General features: G+C 38.7%; 1 protein-coding gene across 1 annotated transcript in view; it reads right to left on the reverse strand.

Moving 5' to 3' along the window:
* Positions 1–6,937: 6,937 nt before the first annotated feature.
* Positions 6,938–15,471, reverse strand: part of LOC126470938 (solute carrier family 41 member 1-like) — a 345,317-nt gene continuing 336,783 nt past the window's right edge. Inside the window, exons 9-10 of the mRNA XM_050098989.1 lie at positions 7,228–7,376; positions 6,938–7,126 (exon numbers count right to left, since the gene is read on the reverse strand). Of these exons, the coding sequence (XP_049954946.1) occupies positions 6,938–7,126; positions 7,228–7,376 (338 nt within the window). The remainder of the gene's footprint in view (positions 7,127–7,227; positions 7,377–15,471) is intronic.

Consider the following 15,471-nt stretch of genomic DNA (forward strand, 5'->3'; position numbering starts at 1 on the left):
TGAAGAAGTTTTCCACATTTGTTAATTATTGAATTTACCATGAAGAAGTAAGGCTCGTGCATATTTGAACTTTTCCTCAAAATTTATTTAAAATTCATGTAGTATGCATAACTAGATATAAAAAGTAATGGAGTGAGTACAAATGCATGGTCCCCAAAAAGGAATGATCATCAGTGAACTAGTTCTCAAAGATAAATTGGTTTGCCCATTTCTGGCTATAATGTTTTTGTCATCAGCAAAGAGAAATTTTTTCCATGTCTTGAGTTGTTATTCTTATGGGCATTTTCTGTAGTTTCAAAATTGTGTCTGTGATTTGTGCATTTGATCTCCAAAAAAAGATATCCACAGGTAAGAACACAGTGTGCAATAGAATACCTTGTCACCACAGGACACTGGCTGTGACATGCAGTTAATAGAATTTTAAGGTCACAACATGCTACAAACATTCTTCTTCCAGTATCTCATGTGATTGTTCCACATCAACTGATGTTCCATAAAAAACTTTGTTACACAATTCTTCTGGTGCACTGAATTGCATACTCAAAATCCATGTGACATTCCCAGTAGCAACAGGTGAAAATTCATTTTCCTGCACCACCTGACTTTTCTATACCAAAATAATTTGTACTGTAAGCATTGATCTGGAAGGTGAAAACACCAACCTTGTGCTAATTGTAATATGATACATCAGGACACTTCAGTATACCTATGCCATTCTTCATTGTGTGTGTGCCAAACGATGCTGCATAATTTGTGTACGATGTATACATTTCCAACTTGTCCTCACATCTGACTGAAAATATTTATATTTTCACCTCTATAGTATTTCACCAGTCATTAACATAGCTACAGCTAAGTCTTTCGGCAATGATCGTCTGAATTTACTTACAACATCCACAACACCAGGTCCTGTTCAAGATAATGGTGAAAGAGACGTGGATAGGAATAAACTAGTTTAATAAACAGATTGCTATGTGACAACAGATTAGGACAGCTGCTGAAGATTAGTTTCTGAGTGCCTGCTTTCCATATTTCTATATTTGGTATATAAACACTGTTTGCTTCTACAACAGTTTATAAATTCAAGCCATATTTAAGTGGTTTATTTTGTACATAAATTCAAAAATTTAGGTGATATGTAAAATACCATATTGCTTCATCTATTCAAGCTTTGCAGAGAGAGAATGTTCCTGACTTCATTGTTGTTATAGATTGTAATAGCAAGGAAGTCTTTGAAGAGAGTATAAAAATACTTTTTCTTGTGGCCTTTTTGGGATTACATTTGTCTACAAGATGCAAGCAAGAAAGCATCAGATATACTGTTAACCACACATTACTTATAGACAGTAATTGCAACTCATAACAGAATCAGCATTCCTATGATCTGAAATTCTTGGCAATTTTGAGGCACACATATTGAAAATAGTGCTCACAGACAAGTACTTAGCTCAGAGAACTGATGTCTGTGAGAAGATTTCTCAGTGTTGGATTGACGCGTACACTCAAAATGCCTACCTTGGCAACAGAAGCAGCCAGCAGTACATACTAATGTTGATCGTGGGTTTTAGGCTCTTCTGATGAGCTGCTTTGATTAACTTTGCTCACTGAAAAGAATAATGTAAGCAGCAACAGTCCAGCCCTAGCAGTATCTAACAGAAATAATAACACAATAATATTTTTTAGATAGGCAGTAACAATAATGTGTTACTGATAAGTGATCAGGTATGCAACTGCAAAGCACAGTATTCCTCAGAATCCCATTCTTCAATCCCTAAATCATTCTGTAGAAACAAATTAGCTATTTCCTGTTTTGATAAACCTCATTTTTACCACTTCAAAGAAAATTACGCAGCCAAAAATGAGCTGTGTGCTCATGTTAATGTAAACTTGATCTAAGCTCCATGGAAGCCAGCACCACTGGCCACAACCAGTAGAAATGCAAGAATGTAATTATACTAGACAGAAACTTTGCAGTTCAAATATTATATGATATTACTGATTTTAAGAAGACTAACATAAATTCCATTGTCTTTGTGCCAAAAGTGTTGAAATGTTTTAAAATCTTTTTGGAAATAACCCACAGATATTGTCCAGGTATTTATGATTACCACTCAAAGTTGAGAGTAACTCTTTTTCACTAATATTATTAATCATATCACCCCCACCACATGAAAAGTCAGAAAACTGTTTGCAAACAGCATATTGATATGACTGTGTGCTATTGTTTTGGCTCCATCCATGTTTGTAGAAAATCAAATAACCAAATCTATCACACAAATCTTATATTCTGGTTGTATTGACTGCATAGAACTGAACAATAAACAGTTTCATTCAACACAAAGAGTGAAGAATAACTCTCAACATGTCTGTAGGCAGGTTGAGAGAGAGAAACAGCGCATACATCAAGCACTGAGCAGAGGGTAAAAGAAAGTTCAGGAAGAAAGCAAGAGGAATTAGAAACCAGATGATGCAGGTGGAACAGAAAGTCGACAGTTTCAGAGGAAGTTCTGATTTCTTAAAAAGGTTTGAAAAGATCACATATATACAGAAAAAACTTGAGACAGGAGCAATAACAGCAGTTTGAACTGAAGACATGGAAAAAGGAAACAGGTAAACAGACAAGAGAAACATGGTGGATTCATCGACCTCTACTCTTACTACAGTATGTCTGCTTGTGTCTGTATGTGTGCGGATGGAATGTGTGTGTGTGTGTGTGTGTGAGGGTATACCTGTCCTTTTTTCCCCCTAAGGTAAGTCTTTCCACTCCTGGGATTGGAATGACTCCTTACCCTCTCCCTTAAAACCCACGTCCTTTCGTCTTTCCCTCTCCTTCCCTCTTTCCTGATGAAGCAACCGTGAGTTGTGAAAGCTTGAATTTTGTGTGTGTGTTTGTGTTTGTTTGTGTGTCTATCAATAATATATATATATATATATATATATATATATATATATATATATATATATATATATATATATATATATATAGGAAAGAGGGAAAGAGAGGGAAAGATGATAGGATTTGGGTTTTAAGGGAGAGGGAAAGGAGTCATTCCAATCCCGGGAGCGGAAAGACTTAAAAGACTTACCTTAGGGGCAAAAAAGGACAGGTATACACTCGCACACACACACATATCCATCAACACATATACAGACACAAGCAGACATATTTAAAGGCAAAGAATTTGGGCAGAGATGTCAGTCAAGGCGGAAGTGCAGAGGCAAAGATGTTGTTGAATGACAGGTGAGGTATGAGTGGCGGAAACTTGAAATTAGCGGAGATTGAGGCCTGGTGGATAACGGGAAGAGAGAATATATCAAAGTTCCCATCTTCGGAGTTTGGATAGGTTGGTGTTAGTGGGAAGTATCCAGATAACCCAGATGGCGTAACACTGTGCCAAGATGTGCTGGCCGTGCACCAAGGCATGTTTAGCTACAGGGTGATCCTCATTACCAACAAACACTGTCTGCCTGTGTCCATTCATACGAATGGACAGTTTGTTGCTGGTCATTCCCACATAGAAAGTGTCACAGTGTAGGCAGGTCAGTTGGTAAATCACGTGGGTGCTTTCACACGTGGCTCTGCCTTTGATCGTGTACACCTTCCGGGTTACCGGACTGGAGTAGGTGGTGGTGGGAGGGTGCATGGGACAGGTTTTACACTGGGGGCGGTTACAAGGGTAGGAGCCAGAGGGTAGGGAAGGCGGTTTAGGGATTTCATAGGGATGAACCAAGAGGTTACGAAGGTTAGGTGGACGGCGGCAAGACACTCTTGGTGGATTGGGGAGGATTTCATGGAGGATGGAACTCATTTCGGGGCAGGATTTGAGGAAGTTATCCACCAGGCCTCAATCTCCGCTAATTTCAAGTTTCCGCCACTCATACCTCACCTATCATTCAACAACATCTTTGCCTCTGCACTTCCGCCTCGACTGACATCTCTGCCCAAATTCTTTGAGTTTATATATGTCTGCTTGTGTTTGTATATGTGTGGATGGATAGGTGTGTGTGTGTGAGTGTATACCTGTCCTTTTTTCCCCCTAACGTAAGTCTTTCCACTCCCGTGATTGGAATGACTCCTTACCCTCTCCCTTAAAACCCACATCCTTTCATCTTTCCCTCTCCTTCCCTCTTTCCTGATGAAGCAACCGTTGGTTGCAAAAGCTAGAATTTTGTGTGTATGTTTGTGTTTGTTTGTGTGTCTATCGACCTGCCAGCGCTTTCGTTTGGTAAGTCACATCATCTTTGTTTTTAGATATATTTTTCCCACGTGGAATATTTCCCTCTATTATATATATATATATATATATATATATATATATATATATATATATATATATATATATATATATATATATATATATATATATGGTGAGTCACTAACTATTGCCACCAAGAATAAGTCCGAAAGTATGATAGGAACTGAAAAGTTTGTGGGAAAAATGTTAAATGTTGCATGGGACAACAGGGGCCATAATATGCCTTTGGTTTTATGTTGCTGGGTGGGGTCACATCAGAGATATGAAACTCAATTTTCTTTTTTAAATGGGATGCTATAGTTTGGTTCTTATTTTCTGATAGCGGCTATCGAGACAAATCCAAAGATCTGTAACAGTTAGGTCTTTGAAGGTCTACAAAGTTCACAAAGGTGGCATGAACATCCATTTACAGAAGGTGTTCGAAGTGATGACCGTTGATATCAATGCAGTGCCATAATCTTCTTATCATAGGCTGAGTGGTGTTCTTTATCACTTCAGTACTTATCGAAGCACATGCTGTGACAATTCTCTCTAGCATATCTTCAGGTGTAGTTGGAACGTCTTTGTAAACAATGTCTTTTACGAATCTCCATAAGAAAAAATCCAGAGGTGTCAAGTCTGGTGAACAAGCCAGCCACGACACATCTCCTCTGCGTCCAATCCAATGATTTGGAAATTGTATCTGCAACTAATTTCTAGCAATCAGTGAAAAATGTGCCACACGCCCTTTGTGTTGATACCAAATTCTCTTCCTTCTTCCTAAAGGTTTTTCTTCCAATAACAGACCCAATGTTTCTTGCAGGAATGTGGTGCACTTCCTACCATTAAGATTTCCTTTGATGAAATAGGGCCTATAAGTCTGTCCTCCAGAATCCCACACTATACGTTCACCAACCACAGTTTTTGGTGTGCAACTTGACGCAGCCAACAATGATTTCCAGTTGCCCAATAATGCATATTATGCAAATTAACATTTCCACAGTTATGATTGTAGCCTTATCAGTAAAGAAAACCAAATTAATAAATGTGTCCTCTGTCTGAATCTGAAGTTGAGCCCATTTGCAGAATTCAATGTGATGCATACAATCCACATCAGTTACTTCTTGGTGGAAACTGATATGGTAAGGATGATATTTATGGTGATGCAGAACATGAACAACATTAATCTGGCTCATGCCAGATTCCATTGTGATCTGACGTGAACTAACACAAGGATCTCGAACCACATTGGCAAGAGTACCAATTTTGCATTCCCTCATTAGTAACTTTCCTTTGCCAGATATATTTCCAATGTGTTAAAGATCCAGTTGTTCTCAATTTATCATACAAATATTTAAATATACAACATGTAGGGTGAGTATGTTCAGGATATATTTAAGTGTATAAGTCTCTAGCTCTCACTGAATGTCATTGGTATTCTCTGTAAATGAGAAGTATATCAACTTGTTCTTCAAAGGAATGCATAATTCACATTCGCTTGATTCGATGATACTATTCTTACTGTTCCTATTAGTGTTGTATTGCGAAACTGTCGAATGGTGTTTACACGTCAGTGGTACGTTAAATGGATATTTACTATTTGCACGATATACGAAAGGAAACTGTCAGAGCATGTGCTTCAATAAGTGCTGAAGTGATAAGGAATGCCACTCAATCCATGATAAGAAGATTACAGCACTGAATAGATACCAATGGTCCTCACTTCAAACACCTTCTATAAATGGATATTCATGTCAACTTTGTGACCTTCACTGACCTTCAAAGACCTTAATGTTACACATAATTTGATTTGTCTCGATAGCCTCTGTCAGAAAATAAGTACAAAACTATAGTATCCCATTTAAAAAAAAAACAAAATTGACCTTCACATCTGTGAAGTGACCTTTCCTATCAACAAAAAACCAATGTCATATTATGGCCCCCATTGTCCCATGCAGCATTTGTCCCACAAACTTTTCAGCTACTGTCATACTTTTGGAGTTCTTCTAGGTGGCAATAGTTAGTGACTCACCCTGTACATGCATTTATTCTGATACTGGCAAGAGACCTGAAGGAATGCTATGCTAACATGTTACCTATGAGGTGTGAGCTATTAAGTCACACTTATCTCAGAAACAGACTGATCTCTCTGGACATATTCTTCCTCTCAGAACATTAAAATGAAGGAAACCTGAACCTGTGAAAAATATATCTTCAAAATCAGATGTGTGTTTTATTTTAACAACGCTTCTGGTAACTGAAGTGATGTTCATCAGGTTAGTTAGTAGTCTACAAATGACCATAAAATATGGGACTGTACAGTTCTTTATATGGAGGAACTGCTCCTACATGGGAAAATATTTTCAGTAACATATGTATTTTCCTAATAGATTCTCATGACTTTCAACTTGCTTCCTCTATAATAACATGGAAGTTTTTTAACCAAAACACATACTTTTTTCCTGTCTTTAATTTGTGTTTTCTCTTTATACCTATTAATTAACATGTGTGAACTGATATAGCAATTTCTTCACCATTACAAAGTCTTCAGTACAATGGCTGGGTATGTTGCTGAAGTGAAAGGCACATAGAAATTACAGAGAAAGATACAGTATATGAATTTATTGCTCTATTATGAACACATATTATACAACTTTTAAAAAAATAATGTCACTGTATCTTTATTTTGAAGGCATGAGTGTTTATTCTTTTTTATTATGTTCCAGATGCACACCACATAAAGAAAGAAACTCAAATGTCGCTCCTAGTAAAATTATTCCTAACACGTCCCCAAGTGATGTTAGATATGGTATAGTTGCATTATCAGGGTCTACCATCCTGCTCCAGAAAAAATATGTTAACACATATGCAAGGTAAAGCAGCAGCCCCACCTGCAACAGAGTTTATTGAATAAGACAGGAAAATAAAAAGTTTTACAGCTCTTAGTACAGCTGAACAAGTAATGTGTCAGTTTCTTATATGATGTCTATACCTGCACAACAGCTGCAGAGATGTACAATAAGAGGAAGGGTATACTGGGGTATAATTTGCCTGTCTGCATATAATTGATGGCAAAAGTGAATATTAGGTGTCCAGGTACCACCATTGACATAAGAACCCGTGCTGTTTTGGAATCTGCCTCTGAAACAGTACTGCATTATGTAATGTTACAAAAAAAATGCAGAATGAAACTCTATAACATGCATACCTAAGACATTTTTTGTAGGCTATGGTGATTAGAGTTAATTTTCAAATAACTGTGACTTATTAGAGTGAAAAAAAGGATATTTCTCTGTATGTGTGAACTATGGGAAGTTTTTGGGCATTATCAGCCCAGTTTCATTAAGTACTGGTGATATGCTCTTGCTTCTCTCATCCATCCTGCTGGTACCTCTCTACTACTTGCCACATAAACAAGTACAGAAGAACAGACAGGCATACAATAAAGAAGAATCACTAGCTATGTTACTGAACAAAGTACTAGGCAACTCAAAATTAATACAGTGAATAAAATCAGCTATAATTATTTAATGTGTATGGGTACACTGTTAAGAATAACAGAACATGTAAAACCAAGTCCAAAATTTGGTTAGGAGACAGCAGCTAAGTGATAACTCATTTCATGCCATACATTCTGAAGAAAATATGGCATTGCCAATGAAAATGCTTTAGATATGTGCATGTTGAGATCTGGAATTGTTTTTGGCAATATCGCACATGCCCTAGGTCTTTCACATAAGTTCATAAAAAGGAATCTACAGGTAACAGCTAAAGAGGTATGGGTAGACATGAGTAAAACACAGTGTCATCACGTCCAGTATGACCAGTCGAATACTTTGTAAGATGTTGACTTGTTCTGTCTTACTCAAAGATATAGTCTGTGGAATGTGCATCATGCTGTGGCCTCAACTATTACTCAACTATGTGCAGGTAAATATTTGTTGAAACACTTAGCTCAATGAAGCAAAATGGACCATACAATTTTTGTACAGGCATTACACACATTAACTTTCAACCTGTCAGGTAGATGTTGTATTACACATGAAGACTTCCTTGTACCCATTGTTCAAAGGTTATTCAGGTTAATCCTGCCAATAATGTGCAATGTCCCTATATATTAAAAATAAAATATGCAGCAAATGTTCCTTTCTCCACTGCTTCCAGAATCACCGAAGCATAATTCATACATTTTATGCAGACTGGTTTTTTAACATCTGGTAAATTTAAATCACATACAATTTCATTTTCAGCCTTGTTTTGGGAGCATGCCAAACCACTATTAGCGGCATTTGCAGCTCCCTATCAACTCTGTGGATGGATTCCCATGCAAAATTATAAAAAATGGAATAGTTCTGCTTGCTATAATGCCACTCCTTGCCTAAATAATACTCCTTTTTGTTTCTTCTCTCTTTTATATATGTAATAAATATACCAAGTATATGTCAAATCTTCACATTCTAATCCAAGCTGTACTTTTCAAAATTTTGCTGTTCAGTGTATATTTTAAAGACTGCTGATAACAATAGTGTGAAAAGTTCATCTGTAAACATTTTCTTTAATGCTCAAGTACTACAGCATATAAACTGCAAATTTTAGCTTTCTGAGTGTCCACTGGCAGATGATTTCCATGGAATCTAATATTCAGTCTTCATCTTAGATGGAGTGTGTGCATGTGGCCTCATTTGAAGCCAGACCTGGTCATTGTTTAGTTACAACATAATTTTTAACTTCAGTTCAGCCTCTGTATTGTAATTGCCACCATGCACCTAATCATGTAAGTATTTCTTCAACTTTATATGCTTACAATTTGTTTCAAATACTCTCAATATTTTTTTTTATTTACAGTTGTGTTCTGGATTTCATGAGTATATTTATTTCCAATGAAAGTTACAGGGTGTTTCAAAAATGACCGGTATATTTGAAACGGCAATAAAAACTGAACGAGCAGCGATAGAATTACACTGTTTGTTGCAGTATGCTTGGGACAACAGTACATTTTCAGGCGGACAAACTTTCGAAATTACAGTAGTTACAATTTTCAACAACAGATGGCGCTGCAAGTGATGTGAAAGATATAGAAGACAACGCAGTCTGTGGGTGCGCCATTCTGTATGTCGTCTTTCTGCTGTAAGCGTGTGCTGTTCACAACGTGCAAGTGTGCTGTAGACAACATGGTTTATTCCTTAGAACAGAGGATTTTTCTGGTGTTGGAATTCCACTGCCTAGAACACAGTGTTGTTGCAACAAGACGAAGTTTTCAACGGAGGTTTAATGTAACCAAAGGACCGAAAAGCGATACAATAAAGGATCTGTTTGAAAAATTTCAACGGACTGGGAACGTGACGGATGAACGTGCTGGAAAGGTAGGGCGACCACGTACGGCAACCACAGAGGGCAATGCGCAGCTAGTGAAGAAAGTGATCCAACAGCGGCCTCAGGTTTCCGTTCGCCGTGTTGCAGCTGTGGTCCAAATGACGCCAACGTCCACGTATCGTCTCATGTGCCAGAGTTTACACCTCTATCCATACAAAATTCAAACGCGGCAACCCCTCAGCACCGCTACCATTGCTGCACGAGAGACATTCGCTAACGATATAGTGCACAGGATTGATGACGGCGATATGCATGTGGGCAGCATTTGGTTTACTGATGAAGCTTATATTTACCTGGACAGCTTCGTCAATAAACAGAACTGGCGCATATGGGGAACCGAAAAGCTCCATGTTGCAGTTGCATCGTCCCTGCATCCTCAAAAAGTACTGGTCTGGGCCGCCATTTCTTCCAAAGGAATCATTGGCCCATTTTTCAGATCAGAAATGATTATTGCATCACGCTATCTGGACATTCTTCGTGAATTTGTGGCGGTACAAACTGCCTTAGACGACACTGCGAACACCTCGTGGTTTATGCAAGATGGTGCCTGGCCACATCGCACGGCCGACGTCTTTAATTTCCTGAATGAATATTTCGATGTTCGTGTGTTTGCTTTGGGCTATCCGAAACATACAGGAGGTGGCGTGGATTGGCCTCCCTATTCGCCAGACATGAACCCCTGTGACTTCTTTCTGTGGGGACACTTGAAAGACCAAGTGTACCGCCAGAATCCAGAAACAATTGAACAGCTGAAGCAGTACATCTCATCTGCATGTGAAGCCATTCCACCAGACACGTTGTCAAAGGTTTCGGGTAATTTCATTCAGAGACTACGCCATATTATTGCTACGCATGGTGGATATGTGGAAAATATCGTACTATAGAGTTTCCCAGAACGCAGCGCCATCTGTTGTTGAAAATTTGTAACTACTGTAATTTCGAAAGTTTGTCTGCCTGAAAATGTACTGTTGTCCCAAGCATATTGCAACAAACGGTGTATTTCTATCGCTGCTCGTTTAGTTTTTATTGCCGTTTCAAATATACCGGTCATTTTTGAAACACCCTGTACATTGTAAGCGATCCTGAAAAGATCCTATGAATAATAGCCAGAAATTTCAGACGGCGAGCTGATGTGTGATGAATCTGACAATGATTTTGATAAGGAAGAGGAAATTATTGAAATTGAGAATTACAGTATTGTATCTCAACAGTTGCAGATTGAAGACGGTAGTTAGAAAACTGCCTCACAAGATTTTATAATAGTTAATTACACTTTTCATACTGGAAAAAGCAATGAAAGTATTTGGATCAGTCAGCCTCTAATTGCAGGAAAAGTAAACGCTAAAAATTTTATCAGAATTTTAACTGAGCCAAAAGGGACTGCCATAAATGCACTTACACATTTAATTTCATTTTATCTGTTTGTCACTGAAAGCATAGTAGAAGACGTTGTGGCTCATAGCAACAGATTATTGGGAAAAAATGTAGCAATACAAACTATTCTTGCACTCAAGGTTTGAAGATATTACAGCAGAAGAAATTCATGCTCCTTTTTGGGTATTGTTCTTAATTGGCACAAAGAAAGAAAATCATGAAAACTACAGTGAAATGTTGGCATGCACTGGCTCTGGTATGACTGTCTTATAATCACTTTTCAGTAACAAATGTTTCCATTTTCTTCTACATCTACATCTACATCTACATTGATACTCCGCAAGCCACCCAACGGTGTGTGGCGGAGGGCACTTTACGTGCCACTGTCATTACCTCCCTTTCCTGTTCCAGTCGCGTATGGTTCGCGGGAAGAACGACTGTCTGAAAGCCTCCGTGCGCGCTCTAATCTCTCTAATTTTACATTCGTGATCTCCTTGGGAAGTATAAGTAGGGGGAAGCAATATATTCGATACCTCATCCAGAAACGCACCCTCTCGAAACCTGGCGAGCAAGCTACACCGCGATGCAGAGCGCCTCTCTTGCAGAGTCTGCCACTTGAGTTTATTAAACATCTCCGTAACGCTATCACGGTTACCAAATAACCCAGTGACGAAACGCGCCGCTCTTCTTTGGATCTTCTCTATCTCCTCCGTCAACCCGACCTGGTACGGATCCCACACTGATGAGCAATACTCAAGTATAGGTCGAACGAGTGTTTTGTAAGCCACCTCCTTTGTTGATGGACTACATTTTCTAAGCACTCTCCCAATGAATCTCAACCTGGTACCTGCCTTACCAACAATTAATTTTATATGATCATTCCACTTCAAATCGTTCCGTACGCATACTCCCAGATATTTTACAGAAGTAACTGCTACCAGTGTTTGTTCCGCTATCATATAATCATACAATAAAGGATCCTTCTTTCTATGTATTCGCAATACATTACATTTGTCTATGTTAAGGGTCAGTTGCCACTCCCTGCACCAAGTGCCTATCCGCTGCAGATCTTCCTGTATTTCGCTACAATTTTCTAATGCAGCAACTTCTCTGTATACTACAGCATCATCCGCGAAAAGCCGCATGGAACTTCCGACACTATCTACTAAGTCATTTATATATATTGTGAAAAGCAATGGTCCCATAACACTCCCCTGTGGCACGCCAGAGGTTACTTTAACGTCTGTAGACGTCTCTCCATTGATAACAACATGCTGTGTTCTGTTTGCTAAAAACTCTTCAATCCAGCCACACAGCTGGTCTGATATTCCGTAGGCTCTTACTTTGTTTATCAGGCGACAGTGCGGAACTGTATCGAACGCCTTCCGGAAGTCAAGAAAAATAGCATCTACCTGGGAGCCTGTGTCTAATATTTTCTGGGTCTCATGAACAAATAAGGCGAGTTGGGTCTCACACGATCGCTGTTTCCGGAATCCATGTTGATTCCTACATAGTAGATTCTGGGTTTCCAGAAATGACATGATACGCGAGCAAAAAACATGTTCTAAAATTCTACAAGAGATCAACGTAAGAGATATAGGTCTATAGTTTTGCGCATCTGCTCGATGACCCTTCTTGAAGACTGGGACTATCTGTGCTCTTTTCCAATCATTTGGAACCCTCTGTTCCTCTAGAGACTTGCGGTACACGGCTGTTAGAAGGGGGGCAAGTTCTTTCGCGTACTCTGTGTAGAATCGAATTGGTATCCCGTCAGGTCCAGTGGACTTTCCTCTATTGAGTGATTCCAGTTGCTTTTCTATTCCTTGGACACTTATTTCGATGTCAGCCATTTTTTCGTTTGTGCGAGGATTTAGAGAAGGAACTGCAGTGCGGTCTTCCTCTGTGAAACAGCTTTGGAAAAAGGTGTTTAGTATTTCAGCTTTACGCGTGTCATCCTCTGTTTCAATGCCATCATCATCCCGTAGTGTCTGGATATGCTGTTTCGAGCCACTTACTGATTTAACGTAAGACCAGAACTTCCTAGGATTTTCTGTCAAGTCGGTACATAGAATTTTACTTTCGAATTCAATGAACGCTTCACGCATAGCCCTCCTTACGCTAACTTTGACATCGTTTAGCTTCTGTTTGTCTGAGAGGTTTTGGCTGCGTTTAAACTTGGAGTGGAGCTCTCTTTGCTTTCGCAGTAGTTTCCTAACTTTGTTGTTGTACCACGGTGGGTTTTTCCCATCCCTCACAGTTTTACTCGGCACGTACCTGTCTAAAACGCATTTTACGATTGCCTTGAACTTTTTCCATAAACACTCAACATTGTCAGTGTCGGAACAGAAATTTTCATTTTGATCTGTTAGGTAGTCTGAAATCTGCCTTCTATTACTCTTGCTAAACAGATAAACCTTCCTCCCTTTTTTTATATTCCTATTAACTTCCATATTCAGGGATGCTGCAACGGCCTTATGATCACTGATTCCCTGTTCTGTACATACAGAGTCGAAAAGTTCGGGTCTGTTTGTTATCAGTAGGTCCAATATGTTATCTCCACGAGTCGGTTCTCTGTTTAATTGCTCGAGGTAATTTTCGGATAGTGCACTCAGTATAATGTCACTCGATGCTCTGTCCCTACCACCCGTCCTAAACATCTGAGTGTCCCAGTCTATATCTGGTAAATTGAAATCTCCACCTAAGACTATAACATGCTGAGAAAATTTATGTGAGATGTATTCCAAATTTTCTCTCAGTTGTTCTGCCACTAATGCTGCTGAGTCGGGAGGTCGGTAAAAGGAGCCAATTATTAACCTAGTTCGGTTGTTTAGTGTAACCTCCACCCATAATAATTCACAGGAACAAGCGCTATTGCATTTGACAATACAGAAACAACAATTGAATGAAATCTACAGATAATTTGGCATGAAATATTAGCAGATAACTGCATTATTTACTGTAATGTCAGTAGTTTTGTTACAGTTGATGAAATGTTGCAGGGTTTTAGTGGCTGCTGTTGATTTGTAAAGTACTTTCCAAGTAAACCTGCAAAGCATGGTATCAAAATATATACTCTTAGCAACACAAGGACATTTCATACCCTACATATCAAAGTGTACTTTGACAAACAAAGTCAAATAAGTGTGAAGATGTTGTGAAAAGACTGATAACTCCCATAGAGGCCATGGATAGGAATGTTATGACCCATAACAATCACACCACTTATAGTATAGCTCAGAATCTGCTGTGTAAATGTTGACCACCATCACCACTTTGAAAAAAATAGGAAGAAAAACCCACTTGAACTTCAGAATAGTAATGCAAGAGAAATCAAAACAGTACTCAATGTTGATTTTTTCTTGTCTTTGACTGCCACTGGAAAAAAATGGCACTGTGATCATCCTCTACACAATTCATGGTAGAAATGAAAATGGCTTCAAAAGAGGGAAATCAGCAGACTACAACAGGACCAAATAAGGGGTGGATACTGAGGATCAGATGTGTGCATCAACTATGACATCCAGAATAACCAAATGATCTCTGTCACATTATTTTACCAACATCTTGATATTGGAGGACTTAATTCGAAAATAATGAAAAACTGGTTCAAATGGCTTTCAGCACTATGGAACTTAACATCTGAGGTCATCAGTCCCCTAGACTTAGAACTACTTAAACCTAACTAACCTAAGGACATCACATACATCCATGCCTGAGGCAGGATTTGAACCGGTGACCGTAGCAGCAGCACAGTTCCGGACTGAAGCACCTAGAACCGCTCAGCCACAGCGGCCAGCAAACATCATCTTCAGCCATAACAAACCAGATAAGGAAGATGGGTGATAGTTTTTACAGAAAAGTCTAGCATAGCCATGTGAACACTCATTTAGAACAAAGAGAGAAACTAACAAAACTTCCGAAAGTATACAAATATTTCTAGAATGATACAGAAAAGGGAGGCTAGTTCTTGGTGAACCTAACCCTGGAATATGTCATGTATGTGGATGATACAGAAATTGTGCAACAGTTGTGAAAACAGTGTCTGTAAGAAGCATTCTCATCAGAATGTCATATATTTCAGCTGTGCTGCTGATGACCAGTGTATTAAAATTTGTTCTGACTGAAGATGTTTATTATTTTAATAATGTGGCAGTTTTTGTAACTTATTTTTACCTCAAATATGTGGAATGCAATCCTTTCTGAAGTTCAGTGATATCATATTGTAGCCCTAGTTTCTTCAGATTTCAAAAATATGTAATTTTATTAGACTAACAAGACAGAGGGTCTATACAAGTGTTATGTACAGGACAATATTATGGAAATGGAAGAGGATGTAGATGAAGATGAAATGGGAGATACAATACTGCATAAAGAGTTTGACAGAGCACTGAAAGACCTGAGTTGAAGCAAGGCCCCGGGAGTAGACAACATTCCATTGGAACTACTGACTGCCTTGGGAGAGCCAGTCCTGACAAAACTCTACCATCTG

Source organism: Schistocerca serialis, chromosome 3 (genome assembly GCF_023864345.2).
Source record: "Schistocerca serialis cubense isolate TAMUIC-IGC-003099 chromosome 3, iqSchSeri2.2, whole genome shotgun sequence".
Lineage (NCBI taxonomy): Eukaryota > Metazoa > Arthropoda > Insecta > Orthoptera > Acrididae > Schistocerca > Schistocerca serialis.